Here is a 27,091-nt window from a genome sequence, read left to right as displayed (position 1 = left end):
AGATCTATAATTAGAATACTTTTTATATGAAATTTTGCTTCAGATAAGATTCTCATGGTTCGAACGTATTTGAAAATTTGTTTAAATGTCAATACTGGAAGGCAGAACTTTTAAAAGGTTAAATATATCTCTGAAATAATTAAAATGAAGAATTTTTTCAGAGTTTTATATTACATAGAGTGATCATCCACAGTATCAAGATTTACGATAGCATCCACAACAAATGGAACATAGTAAAATGCTTGAGTTGAATATATCAAAACAAGAAAGAAAAGATAGTGCTTAGTTCCACTTGATTATTGAAGGATGTAAAGAATATATGAATATAGTGTAAATGCAAATGAAACATCATTATTGTGTAAATGAAAATACAGACTTTGAATTTTACTGGAAATAGAATAGAGGGTCTTATAAAAGCGTTCAAATTCTCAAAGACCCTATTAATTGAAAAGTGAATATATGTATAAAATTATTTAAATATTGTCAACTAGACCTCGCGAGGACCTAAAAGTATGTCCATTGAGGCTCAGAAATTCCTTTGAAGCTTACCTCATCGCATCATATAATTAACTTTGCACATTTTCATTTACAATGTAAATTGAAAAGTTTACATGATCAATACCTGAGAAGGGTCTCTATCATATCAACTTGCGTTTTATAAAAACATGACAAACGAACCCCAATACTATTAAACTTTCAAATAACATCGCAACCATTACGAATGATACAAAGTGATACTATTGAACAATTAAATATTCAAATTCTCCAACAATCCAATTAACTGTGAAGAACACCTCTAATCACCGGTGTCGCAGTCGACGTGTAAAGTAAAGTTGAATTGTCTCACGAGAACCGGAGCTTGAAATACTCGAATCGATATCAATGTCACATTAACATGTCTAATCCTAACAGACAACTACGACCCAATTGGTCTCATGATCAATAAAGGGATTCGATTATAAAGCGCACCTCTAATCGAAACGAAAGTGGGTCGTTCGAGACCCTAGAGTCCTCCTAAAATTAAGGGGAGAAATCACATTTCGAGTCCAAGTATTAAATGATCTTGGGAACTTTTTTACAGAAAACAATTTATGTAACGTAAGTTTGAGAATATTTTAGGTATGTTTTAAAGTACATTTAGTAATTTTTACCTCCAGAATTCTCATTGATAACTCAGGGAGCAGTTGATTTCTCAACAATTTCCGTGTGAAATGAATTGAAAAAATTACCAAATGTACTTCAAACCATAACTAAAATATTCCCAACGTTAAAGAAAAATTAAGAAAATTTTTTCGCGTAAAAAAGATAATCACAAAGAACACTTAATAACATTAACCTCCTAATGTGGTTTCTCCTCTTAACTATAAACGACAATTTACTGTGCCCTAAACAACCATCACTTCGAGGCTCACCTTCTGCGGACTATCGGCCGATACAAGTCCAGTGAGCCGATGAAATTGATCCAGCGATCGAGGTCCATGTTTGTTCTTCCGCGAACACAAAGAAGTGAGCGCATCGGTTAGGCGTATCGACGCTTATCAATGGAAGTCTCCCAGCTCGAGCGAAGTGACTCCGTTTCCTCGTTATCAGGTGACGCGCCGCTTATGTGTCTCATCTTTCGGCGTTCACTGGCCAACACGAAATCGGCTGGCAGCCGCTGGATCGGCCCGCCACGACAACTGGACTTTGAGCGGTCAAAGATTGGTGCGAGATGGTGGACAAGAGGAGGCCTCCTTCTCCTCGTGCGGAGATATATCGGATCACAGATATATCGCGGTCGTCCTGACGCGAGGATCGTTTCGTCGCGCGACACGCAACCGAATCGCCACTTGGATTGTTTCGCGAGCGCGGAGGATGTCGTTCGAGTTGAATCTACAACCACCGGGACCGGAAGCCAGGGCCGTGGCTGTGAAGGAACTCAGAGAGACCGAGGAGAACGTGAAGAAAGGACTTGCCGAGCTGAAGAAATACCTGGAGGGTGAGTTTCGTGTCGTTGAACTATAGAAATTAGAGTTGGAGCACCGTTTCAATGATATGAATGGTATCTCGGGAATTCGAAAAATATATTTCTCTCGATAACAATTTTGAGTAGATAATATGAGATAAAGAATATTTCAAGGTAAACAAGTCACTTGGGGGCAATTTTTCTTGATTGTTTTCGAGCGATTTCGTTTATTTGTTTGTTAAACAAAATATAATGCGGAGGAGTGAAGATCTATGAGCTGCGAATGCTTGTGCAAAATTATATTTTCATAAATACAGAAAAAGAATTGAAATTTAAATGGTTACATTATCTTTTAGTTTGTCGACACGATGTACGTTTTCGAGTGATTTTATTTATTTGTCGTCCTCGTTGCTACTGTTACGTTAATATAACACGGGATTTGTGGAAGTGTAATGACTATACTGCGGATGTTTGTGCAAATACATATTTTTTTTTAGAAACAGAGCAAGATTTGAAATTGAAATAACTCTACAAAGTCAAGTAGACTTACTCATGTTTCGACTTGTCACAAATGCATAATCATCCGGAGTTTACTAATAGTAGACGCGAGATTCGAAGAAATAATGGAATAATTGCAAGTTGGTCAGGGATGGTAGTTGCTTCCAGATGTAACGCAAATTATAATTCGTCTTATAATTGCGACGAAAGCATAGCAATTGGAGACAAGTCTTTGTTTTAGCTAGGAGGAGATATTGCAGAAACATTATTAAGAATGAAATCAAATTTTAACTATCTACTACAACAAGACTTGTTTTGGATTATACTTGCTCCGCTGTAATGATAGTGGGAATTATAATTTGTGATAAACACTGGCCGCAATTTTAGATATTTTTTGTTGTTGTATTGACGCACTACCAGATTACGAACAAGCTATTATTAATTCACAATATATATATAAATAAAAGCTTGCTTGATGCAACAAACTTATCATTTTAATTTGTATGCACGCAAGCTTATCTGTGAATATTTGAACTCGTATATTTCCTAGATATCTTCTTGCGAATATTGCGAACATCCTGTTTGCAATTAGCAATTACTATCTACTTTGTTATCCAAGAAAAGAGAACTATCAATCCGTACAGTTTGACTTAATTCAGCATAAAACAGAATTAAATTGAATTTGAATTCGATAATGTTTATCCGAATTTACTCACAAAATTTGTTCTTTAATGAAATAAAATGACACCGTTTGTAAAATTACGAAGTGTTGCGTAATAAAATGTTGAGGTCGAATTAAACATTTACCTACAATTTTCATTTAAATCTTTTACAATCTTTGTATTTTAAGAAGTTTTTTCAGAAAATTACATTTTTGTATTTCGCGAGAGTTAGTAGAATCTCCATAATGGATTTAAATTCTAAATTAGAATACTAAATTAGGTGAATTGAGACAGGGCAGGTACAAGAAATTACTCTTTAATATTGGATTTTAGATTAAGTAGTACAATTGTTTTATTTCAACGTTTCGAGTGTAGTTGCTGACCTTGACATTAATTCACTCGTTTCACAACTCTTTTCATTGATTTGACAGTTTAATGTTCAAATACACATCCGCGGATGACTTGCAATGCACTCTTTTCAAATATCTGATACTTTATATCAAAAGATTAAAATTAAGCTTTCTTAAATTAAATTTCTTTTGCAACTTCAAGCGTATCTATCGACGAATGATTTTACATTTTCAAAGAATGGATAAACAAATTTTTGTTGTTATAAAAGGAATCTATTGAAGGGCATTCGAGATCAAATTAATCGACGATAAATCGCTAGAATCCATCGTTAATCCGTTTCGAGCTTTATCTTTGACAAACAAATGGACTGTTGGATCTTGACGTCATTTTTCACACCTGGGAAATACGAGTATTTGACTGCGTTTAGACACATCACTGATCAGTTTATCGTCTTCTAATTGTCCACCGTCTATTCTCAACTCGCGTAAACCGAATGAGTTTTGTTACTTGTTCGAGTATGTTTTTATTTTCATGTTTCGGCCCACGCTTTCGATAATTAATCTCGTTTCCAACACGACGAGCGATATCAACATCGCCCAACGAGGAACGTTCGAGAGATCTCGTTTAAATTCGAAACATTTAGGAAGATTCTATTGTTTGAATTTCCAGAACATTTTTAGAACATTTCTTGGACGAAACGCAAAGTAAATTATTATCGATTGTGATTATGAATTATCTATCTAACTATTCCTGAAGAGCACTTCAAATGAGATCGAAGTGCAGAATTAATAAATATTATCCATAGAATAAACATTTTGTATACGAAATTCAATTTGATTCTACAAGCAATAGAAAGAGGGACCTAGTAGAAAATTATCGAACGAGTAAAATAAAAATTGTTGGACAGGGAAGAGTGACGGATGAACCTGTCATGCTTTTTTTTTTAAGAGACAAGTTCACTGCAATTAACATGATTGAAAAAATACTCGGTTTCCGGGATAAACAAGATTAACACGAGGCAAGGTCGATGCCCGTACGTGTTGTCGTTTACATATTTTATTTGTTAATTATCTTTTTCTTTTAATTATTGATAAGAGTGGTACATTACTATAGTCATATTAAGCATTTAAATTAATTACTAGCCATTCAGTAGAGGTTATCGATTGTTGTGTTTTGATATGGATACATGAAAGTCTTCCTATAGCAAGTCGTACTGTTACTAAAACCTAATTTCAAGATGGTCAGAGAATTCAAACGTCGATATAATTACGAAATGCTGGGAGCATTGATCTGTGACATGGGTGCATCAGAATCTAAAGTAAGGGTCACGCTCGTTTGTTCGATAACGGTTATCGCGGCAGCGAACTCGACTTTTCATTTCTTGCGTTACGATATGTCGAAGCTCCTGTTCTCCTCGTGCAGCCGTTTTCGTAGGCGTGGAGAATCCGTAAACGCTTAGAAACGATCAAGAATCGATGATAAGCCGATCGATCTCGAATCCATACGCGAGAAAGCTCACGTACCTTGACACTACGCGACGACAAAACAGAACCAGAGTTCCGTACACTCGAGATAACGTTCTTAGTGCATCACTGTGGATTCATGTTCGACGCTGATAATGCTGGGAACAATGTTTATAACGTCCATAACGAACGACAAAGAGTCACAACTGGGTTGCGTTGTTTTAGAATCATTCTTGGAAGAATTTTAGGGGGTCCATAGAAAGAAGAGTTGATTTCTGTGATTTATTACGATTAGATGATCTATTTCATTTTTCGATATCGCTTGTGCGATATTTCTGATTTTTATTTTTGTTAAATGGAACGTATCTTGTTGGTTGTTTCATCTTCTCGGTGGTTTTCCTATCGTTTACTTTCATAAAACAATTTTTTTGGTTATCTCTCTGCTTTTTTAATTTAGTTCGATCTTTGTTATTTTTACCGATCAACCGACAATATTTACAGATAAGATTGCGCAGAAGTAAACAAATTTTTCAGTTGTTGAACAAGAGAGGCACAAGAGATAATGTTTACTTCTATTTGGAAAACGTAAATAGCCTAAATACACGCTGATAATTTGACACCTGTTCACTGGTGGTCCATCGTGCTCGTTATCGATGGATCTCATTCACTTTCCTCGTGAAGCAATACTTGCGAGACTCTGCTTCAATCCGACAATGAGACAGAAAAGGTTCACTCGTGTAATAAAAACTACCTTCCCCGGTTATATGAAACTGAATCGTGTCAGGGTGTACTGTACACCACTCAAAAGCTGACACTTAACTGGTACTTTAGCCAAAGATTGTGATTCTTCGAAGTGAATACAATTATTTTGTTCGTCACAAAATTATTTTAACCACATTGAGGTTTACAGTTTTCAAGTTTTTTAAATATTCTAAACTGAAAGTAACCACTGAAAGTACAAACAATTTCCTACATTTTCTTTCGTATGAAAGGTAATCAGTCAATGCCTTTTTTAGTACGAATAAAATGAACAGTCCTTGAAGATGTTACTTGTGAATGTTACCGTGGATACATTGATTAACAAATTTTCAACTGGATTTAACTGGAATCTTCTAAACACAGTTCGCTAAACATACAATACAATAATAGATAATATAATTGTATGAAAGTCGTAAGAAACGTACGTAACAAAGAATATTGCGTTCTTAGGACGATTTCAATATGAAAACGACGCAGTTGAGGGGTACATTGTTCTCAGCAATGTATTCAGAAGACTTCGGGCACAGTGAATCAATGATTCACAGAGCTCTGCATATTTTGTTGACGATCTTTCATATGTCTAACCAATGTTTACCCTGATAACTCCATCCAACAATGGAGGAACCTTGCGACACACCGCGATTCCCAGTCCTTTTTCGGTGTTTTCCTCTGGTTTTGTGCTTCAACTCAAGGTTCACTTATTCGAAAGTGCCGTTGATAACTTCGCCGGGCAAATAGAGATCGTAGCAATTTCCTTAACGAGGATCACGGAGACAATTTCCTACGGAAGACGATTCCTTGGTCGGCACGCGAGGACAGGTCGATCTTCCGTGGCTGTGAAACGAAAGTCATTCAACATCGTGCACCGTTTCGGAATTCATAATCGTCGTCCTTAATTATGTCGCGGATTGAGTCGCGATTCAGAAGGAAACGACTTTTCGTATGGAAATGTTAGCGATAACTGGTTTTTTGGAATTCAATAAGATGGGAACTTTGATGATCGTATTCTTCGTATTTTCAATATTCTTTAGCATCCTTCTGTATCTTTTCAATACTTCTCGCTACTTTTTTATATTTTTCAACATTTTTCACAACTTTCACCAATTTTTGTTGTCTTAATTGAAATGTTTTAGCGTCGAATATGAAATATCAAGTGGGTTTCAAGCCTTAATCGCCTGATTAGCTTACTTGGAAATTTATTTTCAACAAGCATGGTTAAGTATCACTATATTTTCCAAGAATTTTTCAATATTTCCTAATTTTAACAAACTTTGTTTCAGCGTGTCTCAATTGAATTGGATTCTCCATAGCCTCACGCCTGTATTCTGAGATATAGCTAAAGTTGTCAATGTCGATTGGTTTCTGTGTCAGGAAAAGAGTACAAGTTCAAACTTTTTTGCATAGTTTATCTGTAACTTGATGCAAACAGAAGCATTGTTGCGCATATAAATAGATTAGAATACGTTACATTCACCTCGGATGAGAAGATACGACTTCGCATGACAAAATCTGAAACTGAAAGAGTAAAAAGCTTAAAAACTAATTAGATTAAATTACCAGTAATCGAGGGACTAACCAGTTGGAAAACTAGATAAAACTAAATATTCACTTTTTCTTGAATGATTTATATGAAATGTATGCTATTGGAAGTCAGTCAATATTGCGTACTCATAATTGCGTACATTATCATAATTTATCGGGAAAACACCGAAAAAGGACTGGGAATCGCGGTGTGTCGCAAGGTTCCTCCATTGTTGGATGGAGTTATCAGGGTAAACATTGGTTAGACATATGAAAGATCGTCAACAAAATATGCAGAGCGCTGAGAATCGCGAGGCCTATATCGAAACATAGTTTAACCTTTCATGTAGAGCTCCGAGTTAACATTCGCACTTGGAATGTTTGCAATGTAAATGTGCACTTTATTATTCGGCTTAAACATAAAATATTAAATGGATGACAAGGCTTAATAGACTGCGTAGCTCGTCTGGAAGTTTATATTCAACAAGCACGATTAAACGTTAATACTACTTGTTTTTCGCCTATCTTTTTCTGACCATCAATCAAACATAACCAAATGCAGTTAAAACAAAATTACTTTAATAGCAATTGTGCTATTGAACTTCATGTAGGCAAATGGACAATAAAGATCTCTGGTTTTTGTTTGTAGGAGCGCTTTGTCGATATTCTTCAATATTTTCTGACATTACTCAACATTTTTTAACATTTTTGAACATTCAATATTTTTCACCGCCTATTGACATTTATCAAAACGTAGCAACGGTTATCTGCATTTATGAATGTGTCAACCTTCCTCAACTTTTCTTCGCGTTTCCACCAGTTTTTGAATATTCATCAACGTTCGATTGTAGTATACATCTCTCTTTTAACTTACGTTTCTCTGATCAGAGGATGAGACCCTCTACTTCAGAACGGATGACGACTTCCTGATGATATTCCTGCGGCCAACGAAATTTTACGCGGAGAGCGCCTACAAGCTGATGAAGAGGGTCGCCGATTTCAAGGAGAAGAACGCAAGCCTGTTTCAAAATCTGATGCCAGCCGACGAAAAAGCAGCCATCGTCGAGAACAATGTCGTGAACGTCCTCAAGGGGACTGATCACAAAGGACGAAGGGTGCTCTTCGTTAATTGTGGGAAGACTTGGGATCCGTCTAAAGTCAGCGCCGATCAGATACTTCGATTATTTTACTTGGTCCACGACGTCGCGATGCTGGAACCGGAAACACAGGTAAGACGATCGGTTAACGCAGTATTTAGCAACACGTTTCGAAACACTGAATATTTAACATCAACGAAAGCGTCACGAATAGCTATTTTTATTAAATAAACCGAATTCTAGAAACGCGTAAATGAGAGTAAACAGTACCAGTCAACTTGTACGAATCAAGTGCGAATCACACGCTTCTGGAGAACAATCAAACTGGAGAACAAGAGATAACTTGACGACAGAATTGAATTATGTCTTTAAGAAAATTTACAATTGTCTTTGATTGCATAGTCAGTTCGTTTCTCTGTACATCCCCCACAAACGAAAAATATTATCTCTATCTATTTTTGTTTCTCATTTCATGATAGTTGGCTCTAGAAAAACCTTGATTATATACCGTGGAAAATATTCACAGATACATGGAACCACCGTGATAATGGACTTCGACGGGCTAACTATGAAGCAAGTGTTGGGATTCACACCATCCTTCAGCATGAAGCTCCTGACGTTCATCCAAGATGCTATACCTCTGCGACTTAAGGAGGTACGTAAGAATTTTGAAAGTGTTTCTTCCTAAATATTGCTTGAAGTACTTTTATTAAGAACAAACAGTTAACAAAAATTGCAAGTGTAAAATCTACTACTAAAGCAGTAAAATATGATTAACTTTTTATATGTATAAACAAGATTAGAGTTAAGCAGTTGCAAGCTACATAAATGTACACAAAGGTTTATGAAACGGTCTGATATTAGGAATAATTAAATTGTCATCAATAATTCGAATCATCGAGCAACAAACTTTCCTCTTGTCGTAACATTTGCATACCGCCAATTAATCAACTATTATATTTTATAACACAAATTTGAATACAACTTGTTTCAATTTCTCGATGATACATAACGATTCCACCAGTTGCATTCGTAATAGTTTAATCACGATGCTTTATGGAAATTTTATTCCTCGGATTATAAAAGCAAATTTGAACGTGTTATAAAATTTCCACGATGACGGGGAAAATTATACGATGAAGGAAATACATGACAATACAAATTAGTATCAATTCTGATATTTTCCAATAGTCTAGATCAGGGCTTCTTAATCTATAGGTTGCGACCCCAAATGCCGTCGATGAACATGATTATACAAATGAAACAAACTAAATACGTCACTGTTTCTTATTTCTTGGATATTTTTTATTTATTTTCTTGATGTGAATCCTACAGCGCATGCATCTGTATAGTAATTGGTGTTCACCTACTTGACAAAGTAAATAAATAAATGAATCTCTCCAGGTTCACATCGTAAAGCAACCGTTCCTTTTCAACATGGTCTGGCAGATGTTCAAACCCTTCGTTCGCGAAAAGCTGAGGAAGCGTATGTTCTTCCACGGATCCAAAATGACGTCCCTTCACGCTCACATTCCACCCAGTCACCTGCCAAAGAACTATGCCGGTGATCTTCCGGAAATGGACTACACCAGTGCCGATTGGTACCCCACCCTGATCAAATACGAGGACAAGATTCAAGGTGAGAAAAATATTTACGAAATATTAAAAACGAGGAATGCGAACGGGGTATATACTTAACCCGTTGCACTCGTTGAATTTCGAACAGTTCGCACACAGCGGTATGTGTTCATAAATAGTTTTCTAAGCTGTAAACTGATACACTTTGAAGTAGTAGTAAGATACTTTATTTCCACGACCGGATTATTTTTTACACAGCTTTATTGAGGATAAATAAAAATACAAATGGATTGCCTTATATTTCTACGTAGGTTCCTTCAACAGTAATACATTTTCTTCATCAGATAGGAAAGCTTTCTTTTGAGAAATACTAAAACGAATTATTCATTTACTTTTTACTTTTTTGCAGAATGGAATTCATACGGATATCGCAAGAAGTAACAGACTGAAAGAGTAAGATGACAAAGCTATACTTGAAACTACCTTGAAGATCTTCGCGTGATCGCACTCCGTCGTACAAAATACTTTAAGTGCTTCACTGATCAAATCGTGTGAACTTTTTAGCGTCTAATAACACAATTCGCCCACCCTTGTATATTTCCTATGGAATTGTAATTAATAGTATATATTTTTGTACAATAGGCAATTGTTTCTGTAAATTAAAAAATGCTCTTAGATCAAATTCGTGGCTCGTTGGGTACAAAATCCTCGTAAACGAGTCGCATTGAATTCGAAGTGTGAAAGTGTATTGTATCTTAGAAATGTGTATTGCTGAATAGCCATGAATTATTTTCGTGTCAGATACTAGATTTAAAAGGAAATACAAAACATGCAATTAATTATAATATACATATATTTTGTATTATTACATCAATTATTACTCTTTCTATTTTAAATACCAAACAAAAGATCAAAAATAGCACACTAATCTGTTCGCATTTTTGTAATTACAAGTAATTGCGTTTTGCTTTGTTTAAATAATTATTAAAACGAAGATTCGCTAGAATAGTGTCTAATTCTGGCTTGTAACTGTTGCTATCGCATGGAATGAGGAGGTGAGGAACGAAGTGGAAGGGAAACAGGCTTTCCTTTCAAGGTGGAAGTGAAGTGGGGGTAACAGGGAAGAGATTAAATTATCGAAGGTCGGTCAGAGAGGTGAAACGTGAAGGAACAGGAAGAAGTAGAAAAAAAAACAGATACGGAAGGAAAGTGAAATATGAGGAACTGCTCAGGTGGAGTGTAGCTTAGGGTACAGGTAGAAGTAGATTGTGGAGGTAAATTTTGAGTTAGAAAAGGGAAAGAGGTGAGAATAAAATGAGAAGTGGAATAGGAGGGAAAGTGAAAAAGGACGCAACAAGATTAGAAAATAACTAGGATTCTCAACCAAAAGGTGGAATCATTGAATAAATGAATTGCATGTATTGTATTAACATATGATCTTAAGGATAAGGTAATTTACAGTTTACATTGTATAGCAAGTTAAAGAGGCCAATGAAATAACAAGAACTAGAACCCAAAGGTGCGGAGGAGTCACGATTGTAGTGTAGTAGAAGGAATAGACAAATATCAGGAAGGAACGGAGAGTGAGTGATACGTAAGAGGAAGTAGAATAGGTGGAAATGAACAGACGAGGCAACGCTGAGAATAGTAACTGTAACAGAGTAAAAGTAATAGTAGAAAGCGGCAAGGAAAGAGGAAAATCAGAAAGCTAATGGGCTGCGGAATTATTATTGAAGTGGATTCGTTGTCAGTGTTTCTCAAACTGTGGTCCATGGTTTTCAGAAAAAGAGCACAACCCGTAGAGGAATAAAAAAAAATCTCCCGTTTTGTTAAAATTATTTTCTCTTGAAAATTAAAGGGTAAGATTCTTTGTAATACTATTTAACGCAAATAAATCCTTAATTTTTAATACCATTTCAATTACCACAAATGTATTGTAAATTATTAATTATTATTAAGTATGTATTAAATATATGTCAAAAAGAACCATGTGAGTCCATTTTTATGTTTACTTTTACGCGTTACTGCAGTAAACCTTATGGAAAATTCTAATTAAATAGTATGACATCTTATAGTTCTAACACGATATAAGTATAACCATGTAATTCTGTTTTATGAGTCCTACCACATATTATAATTTATAAATGGAATTCATAAAAAGAAGAGATATGAGAAGCACTGGCTTAGACTAATGGCGGACGATAAAGTTGAAACTGCCAACCCTTTTTGATAGAGTATCGTAACTCGAATGCACGCGACAGCAGTTTGACCAGCTGTTATAGAATTAGCTACTACGTGACGACGCATGTCGGTCTCATGACAACAGTCTGTCAGCAATATGCCGACACAGGTTCCTGTCAACCTGTCACCAGGAACTATGCGAAGCGTAGGACATTCATTTAATGACATGGAAAATTGGGTACAATATCGACTCTTCCATGTTTCACCGTCCTGCTATTCAATTTGATCGAATCAAAAATAATTATCCTTGTGTTACTGTTATGAATTTTCGGTAATAATTTAACATATATTATACGTTAACATAACTCTAGTGAAATTTCAAGTTAATGTTGGGTGATGTCCTCTAAAAAAATAAAAGTAATAAATATTGTTTAGTACAATGACAGGAGAAATTATTTGAATACGTGATCTATGGATCGATGCGTAGAGCATTTAATCTGGACTGACTCGGCTGGATTTTGCACTTTTATTATCAGAACTTTTCATTTCCTTATAACCCCAATGTCCTAAACACCAAACAATGTTCTGAAAAGATGCGAACGGAGCAAGTTTTCAAGTCGTTTAACTTTCACGCTTTAAATTGAACTTCACAGGCTTTCTTTTCGCCTGAACACGTCGCTTTCGCAATTGTAATCTCGTCGTAATCATATATACCACGCGCAATAGCACTGTTTCCACGATTTACGTGACATAGTGACCCTTACTACATTAGGATTGTACTCGTGGGGTTGATTTAAAAGTGAAATGACGATATTTCAATGACCGTAATAAGATCAGGTATGTTAAATGCGTGTGACATTGCGTATGCAATGTTTAGTGTGTGTACAACTATATAATGTGTGCACGATGTGTAATTTATGTGCATTTTTTGCAAATGTTTGAATTGATGAATGTCTAAGTATTCGTTCCTTCTAATTTCGTCTCATGGCTACGACGTGTAATTATATGTTGATAACTCTATGTTGACAATGAAAGTGTGATGTTAAAGTTTACGAAAGTCTATAAAGTGAATATTTAATTTACGTTTTCTCTTATGTCTTTGACTGGATCGTTTAAGTTTATGAAGAATCCTGATAAATAATTCATAAATATCCCCTACAATCTATTGTCTTCACCACGAGAAATTTCTAAATTTGAACTGGTTCCTATTCAAGAATATGAGTCATGCATAGCTATTACCTTTTAATATGCAACAGTTTCAACTTTTATCTTTTTGGAAAATAATTCTTTATAAATCCTGGAATGAATTACTATTAAAAAAAGGGAAATAATTAAAATTCCATCAAATGTGTTTCCCGTGTTTACAAATCATTTTTCTACATTTATCAATCTGATTTCAAACTTATATTCAAACGTAAATTCAAATGACGCAGAGCTTACTTAATAAATTCATTTAATGTATCAACAAAAATATAAATAAATACAAATACAATTCCGAATTCGATTTGATATAAACTATAATCCATACTATAATCCATAAAACATTGTACAATGATGCTTTCGTTGAAACTGACAGCTGAAACGACGTTGAATCTCTTTTCTCTTTTACACTCGCAAATCCTTCTACCGATTCGTAAATTCAATTTCAAATTCAATTCAATTTTCAAAGGGAAATTGAACCCTCGAGAAGGAATAATTTAAAAACCGGTGGCACATTGCGATCGAAGTTTTTCAAATTCTTACCCAACGAAACGCATCGGAGCAAGACAGAAATATTCCAATTAAAACTGCAGGAAGGTAGAAAGCGGAAGAAAACGAAGTGGAAATTATGAAATTCCTGAAAGTAGGTGGTCGGAAACTATTAACGCGCAAGCTCGATGTACCGAGGGACAAGTTCGAAGCGAAGATACTACCAAAATTGAATTTCAAATTTTGCTGGTTTTAACTTCGACGGTGTCAAAATTCGATACTCCAACAACACGCGAGATTTTTGAATAACCTGACTCCGACTGCAATTGGAGAAGTGGAGGTGTAAGTGGAAGTGTAAGTTTGTATAATAGTAAAAAGTAGACGAGGCGGTTAAACGAAAGCTCTCGGCCATTTATATAACGCTCGAACACTTTCGAACTTGACCCAACTCATTGTGACGCGATTCGGTATGAAACGAGGACGTAATAAACAGGGAGAGTGACAGTAACAGAGGAATTCGTAACATTGCATCAGTGACGCCCCGTGACTCAAATTTCGAAAACGGACAAACAAAGGACAGAGGAAAATTGAGAATTCTTAACTTAACTGAAGGCTAGTAAAAATAATAATATTGAAATTGATGCTTCTGTATTATATTGTTTACAATAATGTACGTTTCGACCTGCGGTATATGTCAATAACTTATTCGAATCAAATCTATTTTAAATAAATAAGTCAAGTAGACAATGTGTTCGAGTCTATTTTAAACAAATCCTTTAAATAAATATTCTGAATAAATTCTCAATATTTCAAATGACTAATTGAAACGACTACATCAAACCTATTATATATAAAATTTTATTCAATATTAAGCATATTTTCGACTCCAAATTTTTCACATCATGCACAGTTCACGAAATACCTACTTTTCACACACAAATCAAATCACACACAAAATAAAAAAATAAAAAAAAAAACAACAAAACTGTCCTCGGCACAGGTACATCATAGTCTACTCCATTCCCGTCGAATCTACTCGGATCAAATGCTCGCCCAAGCATGAAAATTATTCCCCAAAGCACATTTTTCACGACACTCACTGAACCAAGGAATCATCACCATACGAGGTAGCACTAAAAACAAGGTTGAATCGGGAGGCTATCGAGCAATCGCTAGTGAATAGTGAAACGTGAAAATGCAGATGGGAGCAACAGGTCAACATCGGCTGTAATGTCCGACACTTGACACCAAGTGGCCACTTTGAAATTTAATTGCGGCCAGTCGTGACAAAGGATAACCTTCTGTATTTCCTACTGTCACAAGCACGTCGAAGGTGGGAGACCTCTCGCTTTCCAACCGATTTCTGATACACCAGCACGAGGCAGTGTCTTCAGTCTTCACCGGTGTCTCGACCACGCTGGATCCTTTCCGCCATCGCATTCCGCGCTCGGTCGCTTCGCTCTGCTTCGTCTCCCTCCAACGTTGGGGAAACTCGAGGACTCCGGTGATCGATAAGCCAGGTCCTACCGCGGTGATCAAGAATTTTCTCGCGTAGAAATCTCGTGAAATGACATCCAGCCGCACGAGTCGAGCATCCAGAACTGTGTGAGCGGTCCCACCTCGAAGAAGTAAATTTCCCAGCCGGCTCTGGGCAGAGCACGATTCTCGAAGAGCGTCGATTTAGTCCCAGGAGTATCATCTCGATCCCGTTACCTTGCTCCCAGGAGGTACGCACACCAAGCTCCTGGTTTATTCAGGTACGCGATGCATTCTGTTCTTTCTACCTACCACCACGGTGCTTGACAATTAGCGGTTACACATGTTGGATCGTTTGTTACCAGCGCTGGGAAAAGTGTGCTTTGTTTATTAAACGGGAAATGGTCGATTTTGTTTTAATTAACGAGCGTAACTGCGGAAATGAAATGCCATTCGAGACGACGGTTGTCGAGGGTGAATTGTTCTAGTTGTTTTCATTTGTTTTTGGTGACTTGGAGATTTGAGTTTACCGTGATATTTAGGCAACAATAATTGAAGATATTTCATGTTTTGTACGAAACAATTATTTTTGAAATTAAATGGATTAATTCTTAGAACTGTTACATTTTAAAAAGCAGAAATATATCATTTCTTTTCTTGAATACTCTCATTGTCAAGATTAAATTTCAGTCTGTCAAAGTAAAAAAATTTTACTTCCTGAAACTTCGTTATCTATTTAAAGTATTACTTTTACTGTTCAGGATCTATCCCTGAAACATTTTTTTTTTAAATTATTCCAGCTCTGTTAATCACACCTTTTTATCAATTTGAAATCATCTTGTATATCAAAGTACTTATCATGTTAAAGATTATATTTTTATATAAATTTGGCATTTCTTAATAATGGTGAAGGAAACTTTGTGTATCAAACAGAACAGAATAATGTTGAATAATGTTTTCCTCGTATAGATCAGTATGATACTGAAATGCAGATCGACTGCTTTTGTGTGCAATGTTTTCGATATGTGCTCATAGTGTTTTTGCAATCGATGCTTAAAATAACGTTGTTGCAATCCTGTGAAATATATGATTACATAAAGACCAGTGGAAAAGGAAAATCAGACATTAAACAGAAGAAAATGATTACTAATGTGTCGAATGTAAACAGGTTACTCGAACATTCTGTGTAATGAAAGTATATCAATGTCAAGTATGGTTTGGCGGGGTAATAACAAAGAATCGAATTCCAGCACTGATAAGAAGAAAATGAGATATACTTCGCGTCGAAAATTATGAATAAAATACAGGGATCTTAGTGGAAAACACCGTAGATTAAAATGAAATCATTCTTCTGTGTTGTGGATGAATTAAAAACCCCTAAAAGAAAAAGCGGACTCAGAATTAAAAAAGAAACTCTTATACAAGAGGAACATTTTTACGGAATACTTACTGCACAATGGTTTGTTGACCAAGCATCATAATTGTTGTCAACTATTCGTGTATTAAATAACATTTATTCAATGAAAAAGAAAAATTAAATAGTTTCAGCAAAATTGTCTTGGCACAAAGGATTAACAACGAATCTATGTTAATTTGTAAACTCTTTGGTCGACTTTCATTGATTTTTCGAACTCAATCAAATGTTTATCGTAAACGATAAATTTGAAAAAGTTTCGAAACTGAAATAAAGACGTATCATTGATACGAATCGATCTCGAAGTGGAGTTTATTTGGAATCACTGCCTGTACAGAGTAATTGATGTTTAGTTTAATTATCTTATCGAGTAGGGAGCTGCTGGATTAGTGTGCGTCGATATGAAACATAAATAGATATTGCAGAGGATGTACTTTGCACGATACTGCGCTTTGTTCAACTCACTTTCCCTTTGTAGATTAAAAACTCACTGTCAGAGACACTGTTTTGATGATTGTGTGTAATTTACGTGACATTCAAAATGTGTGTCGAACAAAAGATTTGATATTTCTTTCATAGTATTATGCATTGTTCATACCGTTGAAAAATGGTGACGATCATTCAAGCATTCGTTTCACGCTTATTTTTGTTTACGTTGTGAGTTTGTTTACGTTTAACCTTTTATTTTCGTCAATTTTCCTTTGTAATTGAGTTCTTGGATAGTTTATTTGTAACTAATAATGTTTCCAAGTTCATCTGTTTATTTCAAAGTTTATTTCAAAGTTCAGTAATTCATTGGCTGAATTTGTATTATTTAAGGTTTGATCTGAATGAGCCATAAATACCAATAATACAATCGGTCCGAACGTCGTTCTTTGTAAGTATCAATAACTTGATTTTCCTTCGATGCTCCAAATGCAATTTTTTCCTGCTCATATCGACGAAAATTACTACTTTAATTAGGACTTCCCAGTCAATTTGCTTGTTTAATAATCAGCAAAATAAAGTACATATTTCGAAATACTTTTTTCGTTAATCATCCTTAAAATTCGCGTTAGTCATTGCGAATAATAACCCGTGTCGATATTTGGATACGAATAACATGTGAATCATCATTTCGAGAAAAGGAACTCCAGTTTCAGGAAATTCCACTTTCCCAACTGTAAGATTTCAAAATTTTACTTTCACTCGTTCCACGAACGACGAACTTTGACTTTTCAGGGAAAGTTGTCTTTCTCGATCTTCCCAGTGTAATTGCAAGAAATAAAGTTTCTGAGAAATTCAGTTCATAGTTTAAATTCGAGTCTCACACGAAGATTTAAACGAGACGACCGACAATTGTGCAAATTAGGCGACAAAACAATGTTTACGTATACCAAACAGACTCGTGTAAATATCAGACTCGATGTTTATAGTGGCTCTGTAAATACTCTGACGTCAAACTTTCTTCAATGGTTTCCTAATTCGGAAGAATACGGCACGCTTTTCAAAATTATGCTGCATCAGCACAAACACGTCGATTTTATGAACGAGAGGACAGAAATAACAGAGGATCACAAAAATAATAAAGATCGTCTATACAGTCCTCGATCAAAGTTCGTTTTCATTTGGTAATATCCAAGTGTTAGGTTCAAAGGACGAATTCAGAAAGTAGCTACATTTAGTTAACGATTTGATTTTCATAATTTAGCTGGTTCCATTACTTAAAATTTAGTTTATAAATACAATCCAAGCAATACAAACAGAAATAACAAAGGAGTTTCATCAATTTTATACGAAACATATCTCACTAAAAATTTGGAATATTGTTGGTAATTCCTGCGACGTTGCAATATTGCGAGTCATATGTGTACGTACCAGAAAAATTAACTTATCCTCGTAACGATGCTATTCTACGCGCAAAAACAAAAGAAAAAATCTAAATATATAAATTTTGCTGTGCCCAACTGTGTACAATTTTTTGATTCTTCGTTGAATTTTTACGTTTATTTATACGTATAATTATTAAAGAGCGGATCATGAAATGAATATAGCGCAAAGGCCTTTCACAGCAGGAATTAATTCAGCAGCGAAAGAGATTAACTGACAATGGGTAAGTACATATATCGCGTTGACGGCACAGTTTTCGAATCATTAACCCGAGTTACCCACTATTAATTCCGCAAAGGTGTCCAAAATTCTACGGTCGATAATGCTAATGATCATTCACGCCACGTAGGATACATTTTGATTACACGAGATCTCACATTGACCCTCGAGTTGAAGTAATGATGTAAGAATATCGCGTCGACGGCACCTTTCCTGAATTTCTAACTCGAGTCACCCGTTATTAGTTCTACAAACTTGACCGAAATACTAGAAATGAAAGCAAAAAAGATAACATATCTTCATTCAGAATTTACTCTAACTAAAAGGTGAATGAACAGAGGGAAAATATTTGCGCGAGTGTCATTATTTTCAAATTTAAGTTGGATTCACAGGAATAGTCTTCATTATTAATTCCACAAACGTAACCAAAATACTATAAACTAAAGTAATAAACTTAAAAATTACTCCAATTCGAAGCACTCTTCGATTTATAGAAGTTGAATTCATGTAGACTTAAATTTTCCCCATCAGGTTGAAACAAGTTTATCCCCACCATTTCTTGGAACTGCGAGTCCTAATTACTCCAATTCCAAACACTCTTTAATTCATGAAAGGTTTTTTCTTTCAAATCACTCGAATATTGACGAAGTATTTAGACAAATTTTGTCCATCAGATTGAAACAGGTTTAACTCCACCACTTTTTGAAACTACGTACCTTTCATTTGTTATTCAAATTTACACCTGAATAAGAATTTTGCCCATCTCCGCAGCTAAATCGTATCGAAGTCGAATCATCGCGAAACAGTTGCGAATCGCATCAAACACGCGCCCTATTTATCATGGTTCAAAACCTCGTCGCGTCAATGTCACGGCGTTCTCCTAATCAGACCCCTTGTCCTGATCGAAATCTCTGAAAAACGAGGTAATATAACGTGTGAACATTGTAAACGTGTCGTTTAGTCAAGTACAATAACACGAAACACCAAACAACCAATCGCAAGCTTAACGTCGCACACAGCTGAGCTACTGAACGAATACGATCGCGATGGAAGAGGAAGATGTGGAGAGTACTAACCTCTTATCCGTCAACACGATTTTTGTGGTTTCGTTAGAATTTGATGATATTTTGATAAAACTAAAGAACATTACACTGGTCTAAATCTTGTTCTCTTTTCATAGATTTCTGATGCGTCGAATTTAGATGGTTTTTCGTTTGTATTTATCGTGTTTCCTGGCTGAATCGTTTTATAGATTCTGGTTTGGTTAAATATAGTATTAAAACTCATTCTCGTATATCCCGTGTCCTAGTTAGATATAAATAACATTAAAACGAAGCCACAGATATTCTTAATCGGTTTACCTGAATTTCAATAATAACCATTTTCTAAATGAAAAACGAAGTGCACTGTGCTGGGATGTAAAAATCAAGTGGAATTTTAGTTTTCGATTTAGGGAGGCGATTCGTCGATACGGCCTTTCGAATAACGAAGAAACTCCTAATCGAATAAATCTGATTCGAAGAACGGTACAGATCTATTCGTGAATGACGACTAAGTTTTTCTCGAGTAAAATCATTATTCACAAACAAATTTCGAGGACTTATTTGTTATTCACCAATAAATTCTAGAAGGTTTATTCGTGATTGTTTACTCGTTATTCGGGGAAAAATTGCCAAACCTTATGATCGAACCTATCCATTAATGAAGGAACGAATTTTCGAAATTGTCAAGGTGGTGTAACCCTTGACTAGACAGGAGGCTGACAATGTATGTCCGACAGATAGAAGTCCTCCCTGGCAAACAGATGGCCAGACCTGTTAACGGTTCCTCCGCCATGGAGAGGGAAGAGGACCAGGACGCCGACGGGACGATCACGAAGTTGAGGGAGGTCCCCCAATTCAAGGTAGGCAATTTCGTCTTGACGGTCGACTTCAACGACGGGGACGAGGAATACCAGGAGAAGGCCATAATGGAGCTGAGGGAAACGCCAGAAGTTGTTCAGCAGGCCTTGAAGGACATTAGGGAGATGCTTAAAGGTAACTGTCCTGTGGAACCTACCTGGAAGGGAGGGGATATAGCGCAAAGAATGACTTGGAGCTGCCACTGACCTGGCGGTTTCGACCTTCGTCGAGGTCATTCTTACATTAATCATTGCTTGTAACACAATGTTATACTTAGCGCGAGTTAGAATAAACAAACGTGAATAATATAATATTCAACGTGAACGAAATATTGGGAATATTCATCACGATCAATCATTGATTTCTATATTTCTTATTTTTGAGGTATTTGTGTAATTTGTTGTCCATGTTATCGTTAATCAAAGGATTAAGATTCGCAGATCGACATGTATGTAATTTTTCAATTCGTTTTGAAGACGTAAAGTCTGGAGGAAGAATTCCATCACAGAAGTTGTTAAGTGATTGAACGAAATTTAATTTACACGAGGGCAAAAACCTCGACGAATAAATGAATGAGTAATTCCAGTGGTTCGGTGATTAATTGCTGCTGCTAACTAATAACGCGATTCCTCGATACAAAAGTGTAAATGAAATTGCTGCAACGCTCGTCGTCGAGGCTACGCGCGTTCGCTTGCTTTAATGGAAATCGATTTATTTATTATTTCTCGCCGTTCTCGCAATTTCCATTCGTGGAATTTTCATTGGCGCCAAGTCGACTTCAATTAGACATATTTTTTCTCCGGCAAGCAAATTCCAACGAACGTGTTAACCGCATTCTAAATGTGGAATAATTAATTTTATAATAAAGGTTTTAATCTATATTCATCGAGCGAAATATTGAAATTAAATATGAAATATTTCATTGTATAATACAACATTTTTATTTTTATCCGACGAGGCTATACAAGCGATAACATCTACATTTATTGAATAACAAAAATTAATATTGATCTAAGTTGGTATACAAGTAATCTTTTCGCCAATCAAATCAGAGAAAATTAAAACCTGATATGACACTTATCAGTTAGATTGAGAAAAGTCGTTAATCGGATAGCTGACTAAAAGGAGAAACGATCTTAGTTAAAAAAATTTCAAATTATTATTAAGGTTAACATTACAAATGTAACATATGATTATTGTCTGTTTACGTTGTCAGAGCTCATTGTTTTGCAATGGAACGCAACTCCGTACTCATACTTTCCTCAGAAAATATTGAAAATTGAAAAGTTCTACGAGGCCTACAACTTTTATATTAATATCACACGTTCCAAACAAAATTCCCCGTAGTGTTTCATCTAGTTTTCATATCTACCACTATTCTTTAATTTTCCGAATATGAAAAGAAATTTGGTACTTCTACATTCCCTACTATCAATTAATTCACGGATGTACAAATAACGAAAAAATACCTTCTTCTTTGGAAGGTAAAATAAAATTCATGCACCAGAGAGTCAAAGAGTGTCTTATACTAGTCGGCTAACTGTAGCCAACTGAATGGGAAAATCTCGCGCGATCAACGAGGAGGAAGTCGCTACAGTTATCGAGGGAACGCTATACTTTCTTACTCGTAAAATTTTGATTTTCATTAATCTTCTCATATGCGATCATAATTTCAATGATTACTTTTACGACAATTAAGACGTTTGCACTGACAGTAGAGAATGGAATTCGATTAACGATTCTGTGCCGTTTCAGTGCAACGACAGGATATGCGAATTCTCTTTCATGCTCAGAACCGGTCGGTTGAAAATGAAAGTTTCGCTTACTCGCGGAGTCTCTCGAGTTGCTTAAACAGGAACAAGTCTTAAAGTTTACACTCTTCAAAGCCATTTTCTCAGATCCACTTGTATTATCCAATTCCTTTTGAGAAATAATGTAATGCTTGTGACGAAAATGATTTGTTGGGAAATAATTATTTTAGCTATGGTTAAAGACTTCACCCTTTGTGACATTGAATCGCCAGCATCAAGGATAAGTTTTGAAGTTCAATGTTGGCAATAGTCTGCAGAGACTGAGAATCGCCTTTCCAATCCAACTAATGACCGACGACTCGCAATAATTTATATGTTCCTGCTTGTCTCGAAATTACACTGTTTATCGTCAGTTACCTCTCATGCGTATAAACACCGTGAAGGTTCTGACCTTCTCAACTTCTGTTCTCAGACGAGGCCGATCTGATCCTTCCGGACGACGATGAATTTTTCCAGAAGTTCATGCGACCTTGCAAGTGGTACCCAAAAAGTACCTTCGAACTGGTGAGTAGATTTCTGTTTACACATTTCTCAAACAAAATTATTCTCCGATGAACAGATGATAATTTAGCGATCTCAACCAAGTTATTATTTAGTTTACGTATTGACTTTTCGGTTTAGAATTACAGAAATTAATAAATGTTAAAAGAAAACTTACTACAATTCATATATAAAAATATTTTTATCTTTCGAGCGAAAAATTTTCACCTCCTATTTTATATTAATTTTCAATAATTAATTTTTCAGAGATAAATAACTAAATTAATTGTTGTTGATATAAAAGTAGATAAATGATCTTGTTTAGTCAGATATGTGGAAACTTCTTTTATAACAAATTTATACTCTTCGATTTCTGACACTTTTAACACGAGTCAGTGATGTATAATGGTGTACACTGTACAGTGACGAAAAATGATTTTGAAATGTCTGGATTGTTTTCGTTCGACAGATGAAGAGGTTCTACAAATTCAGATTGAGTCATCCACGTTACTGCGAAAATTTAGTGCCAAGCAACGAGAAGAAGACGCTCTCCTCGGAAATACTGATCCCATTGCCAGAACGCACCTCGAACGGTTGCAGAGTACTTCTGATCAACGCTGGAAAAAAATGGAATCCGAAGGTCATCAACATCGACGAAATATTTCGAGCGGTTATACTGTCGCTGGACGCTGCCATGGCCGAACCGAAAACACAGGTTTGTAAAAGAAGAAATGAAGTATATAGGTTTGTAGAAAATTTAAAATTTTGACAAGTATCAAGAAATTTTTATTTCAGTAATGTCAAAAAATAGTTTTCATATGTTTCTTTATATCTCTATAGAAGCATTATCATTGAATTGGCGAGGTCCTCCCGATGAAAATGAGTCCAAGCACGAATTCGTCTCGTCTACTTCAATTACAAATTATTGAAATCATTTCTAAATCAGTTTATGTTGCTTATAATTAAAAATTATTCAAATGTAGTCGTGTTTCCACACATTTTCATCGGCGATAACCTTGCCAATTCATTGCCAACGCTATCACAAAGATATAATGAAAATAAAATTGACATATACACATGAAATATACAAATGTTAGTTTTAATTAATGAATAAGCAAATATTGTGAGAAGTGACATCGTCATTCATATGAAATCTGTTACTTATGTAATCATGTTTCCATATTTGATTTATCAGTTAGCGAAATTGTTTCTACACACAGTGCGCCACGTTTAATGCATACTTTATTCCCTCAGATCTCTGGCGTGCACGTAATTTTTAATATGGAAGGCTTCTCGCTGAGCCACGTCACGCAATTTACCCCGAGTTTCGCCGCAACGATGACAGATTGGGTGCAAAGATGTTTGCCTTGTCGTCTTAAGGGCATCCACATAGTGAATCAGCCTTTTATATTCAACATGGTCTACGCTATTTTCAAACCTTTCCTTCTGGTAGGCATTCATGAAACTAGTTTACATTTTTATTACTCGTTACATTCTCGGAACGAGCGAAATCCATATCTTTATAAACATTTCACGTAACGAATCGAGTAAAAATGACTATTTATCCGTTTCTCGTTAAATATAAAGTAAACATGGATTCAGAAACTGAAATATTCCACGATGATCAAATCAAAATTTACACACTCGATCAAACTGTTTCACCGCAATACTGTTTTGTGTTTTTGTTGAATTTGTTCGTTTATAACAGTATATCGATAAACAGTTGACAAAATCTCGAATACAAATTGAATCGGTATTAAAAAAGTTACGTAAGAAGAAAACAATTTAGAATTTGTTGAAAAGAAAACAACGATTAAATTTACCAGTAACGAAACGATTCGAGCCGCATCTATGCTTCAATATTTTTCACGATTCGTCATTGATCGCGAAGCAAGGTGAAAGCAGCAGTCTAAATACACTAATTGGTCCTGTTAATTATTTACAGCACATGCTCGTTACACGTACCAGATATATAAAGTGAATTATTCCTCTCGATTGAGTCCATAGTAACAGGGAAAATGTTGATACTTTGCAGGAGAAAACGCGTAAAAGGATTATATTCCACGGCTCGGATAGGAAGTCATTGATTTCTTACCTGGGCACGAAACCTCTTCCCGTTGAGTTAGGCGGAGAGCTGGTCGTGCCAAATGTCCCGATTGGCGAGGGTATATGCGAGTACTTCTGCTGGTTCGAAGAAGATTTCGAATGTAAGCTGTTCTTAGTTCCACTTTATTCCTTTAAAATTATTATTCGTGCTCTATGCAACGACCGCAAGCAAACATTCTAAGTTATTCGTACTCTTACATTTAACTAGACATATATTTTACAGAGGATACTTCAATTTTTTGCACGAAAACTTACTTTATCTTGCGAAAGAAAATTTATTTAAACTTAAAATGGTGAAGAATTTCGTATTAAGTGTGCTGCGCGAGTATAAGTATTCTAGGCTTTGAAGAACTCTTTTAATTTTGTTTCACGTTCGCTCAGAGAACAACAGCTTCTCCTAGTCCGTAAAATCATTCTGTTCACGGTCACAATGGGTGTTTGGGGGATAATTTTTCTAGGAGGACATATAGTACGTCACAATTCTAATATTGACAAGGAATTGTTCGCCTCGACACGCAATCGTTTAATTTTCCTGAAAGGGTTCGCTCAACCGAGCCCTAATCAAACGATTTCCTGCGTTAGGGGGAGGGGGGCGATCGTTGCATCTGGAACTCGTGTTTTGCGTAATTAACAGATGTTGTTAGAAACGTGGCATCGTTGCGCAACCGGCTTACGTATCATTTTCCTCGATGGACAGCACAGAAAATGCTGATGTCGGTGCGACCGCGAAATATCGTTGACGAATTACGTCATAGCGAATAATTAACATTTCGAGAAAATTCATGGATCACGAACAAGTTCGAAACTTCGTTTTAGCACCGACGAATCCTCTAGGAATGACATCAAATTCAGTATACAAAATTTCGCGACAGATTACGTTAAGTTTAAAAGAAAATAAGTATATGTAAACGGAGTAGTATACCCAGAAAATTGCGTCTACTAAAGTGTGAGATATTTTTTTCAAGGATTTCTATGGAAATATTAGTTAAGAAGTCCTTTAACATTTTCCAATTTGATGCTTCGTTACCGAGATGTAAATAATGGCGCGTATTTCAGTGTTGCTAATTTAAATTCCAGGCAGCAGAGAGCGCAGGCGCACAATAATCGCGCGTTTTATGAGAAATTGAAATTATTTTCTCCTTTTATTTTATGATTTCGAACAAATTCATTGCGATATAACCTAAAATATAATCTAGCTAGCCTCCCAGACACTTTCTGCAACATTTAAAATATAGTAATTCTTGTTGAAATTCCATCAAGAGGTAGACTAAATTTCGCTTTACTCTTTTGCAGCTGCCAACAAATTTGGATACATCAAGAAGGAGACACGATAAAACAAATGGCGGCTCGAAGTCAATCCGATGATCGTCGACACCGAAACACGTCGAGGTAACAATCTAAACGTACACGTTCGTTTCCAAAACAAAGAAAATCGAAAATTGTGTCGCTGATGAAGAGAACCCTCGGCACGAGCATCAGGATAAAAAAAAAAAAAGAGAATTGAAAGCTCTGACTAGTTTTGTGATTCATTGTCAAAGATAGTGAAATCGAAGTGAAATCTGATGATGTTATGGTGCTTGCTATGTCTTCGTATTTTATGTTCAGGTTGCAATGACCATTTTGTCCGGAAAACAAGGGGAGAAGGATTTCTTCGTCCCAATTGGTTACAGTGGAAGTGTACAAACCGAGAGAGTTTAGCGTTTATAATCGAAGTAATTAAGAAGTAATTTAAGAAGCTAGATGTAATTATTTTTGTTATCGATGAATGAGATATTAGTCACCTTACGTGCAATAAAGGGGTAGTTTTCCAATGAATTTGATACGAATTGTCTATTGGATTCAGTGGAGACGTTCAATCCTGAATCTCGAATTTAAAAACGCGGTGGACGATTGTGTTATCGACAATTTAAACATATAACGCAATTGTTTAAGCCGTGCAAGACTTACAACAATATAAAAATATGTTAACGTATGAGTTGTTAGAATCATTGAAGATTCCAATAAAGAATAGTTCTAATCGTGATCTGAGTAGGTATAATTAATCACTGTCCTAGTATCACCGATTGTTGCA

The 27,091-nt window shown here is 35.7% G+C and overlaps 2 protein-coding genes across 5 annotated transcripts; both read left to right on the top strand.

Annotated features, from left to right (window-relative positions):
• The first annotated feature begins 1,743 nt into the window (after positions 1-1,743).
• LOC128887191 (clavesin-1) lies at positions 1,744-10,725 on the top strand. The gene is made up of 5 exons (XM_054142817.1): positions 1,744-1,978; positions 8,088-8,428; positions 8,823-8,951; positions 9,701-9,935; positions 10,284-10,725. Exons 1-5 carry the CDS (start codon positions 1,855-1,857, stop codon positions 10,313-10,315), a joined length of 861 nt encoding a protein of 286 aa, XP_053998792.1. The 5' UTR covers positions 1,744-1,854; the 3' UTR covers positions 10,316-10,725.
• A 4,386-nt stretch (positions 10,726-15,111) lies between these two features.
• On the top strand, positions 15,112-27,043 carry LOC128887188 (alpha-tocopherol transfer protein-like). Of its 4 annotated transcripts, XM_054142804.1 has the most exons (9): positions 15,119-15,501; positions 17,454-17,511; positions 20,454-20,758; positions 22,847-22,938; positions 23,384-23,629; positions 24,169-24,363; positions 24,950-25,121; positions 26,314-26,409; positions 26,626-27,043. In XM_054142804.1, exons 3-8 carry the CDS (start codon positions 20,488-20,490, stop codon positions 26,352-26,354), a joined length of 1,017 nt encoding a protein of 338 aa, XP_053998779.1. In that variant the 5' UTR covers positions 15,119-15,501; positions 17,454-17,511; positions 20,454-20,487; the 3' UTR covers positions 26,355-26,409; positions 26,626-27,043. The 4 variants fall into 4 exon arrangements, with proteins under 4 accessions (XP_053998781.1, XP_053998782.1, XP_053998780.1 ...); XM_054142806.1 differs by having other exon boundaries at positions 15,112-15,501; positions 26,314-27,043; XM_054142807.1 differs by lacking the exon at positions 17,454-17,511 and having other exon boundaries at positions 15,115-15,501; positions 20,503-20,758.
• Positions 27,044-27,091: the final 48 nt, after the last annotated feature.

The sequence above is a fragment of the Hylaeus anthracinus genome, unplaced genomic scaffold (genome assembly GCF_026225885.1).
Source record: "Hylaeus anthracinus isolate JK02 unplaced genomic scaffold, UHH_iyHylAnth1.0_haploid 11985, whole genome shotgun sequence".
NCBI lineage: Eukaryota > Metazoa > Arthropoda > Insecta > Hymenoptera > Colletidae > Hylaeus > Hylaeus anthracinus.
This window is presented reverse-complemented; position numbering and strand designations above follow the sequence as displayed.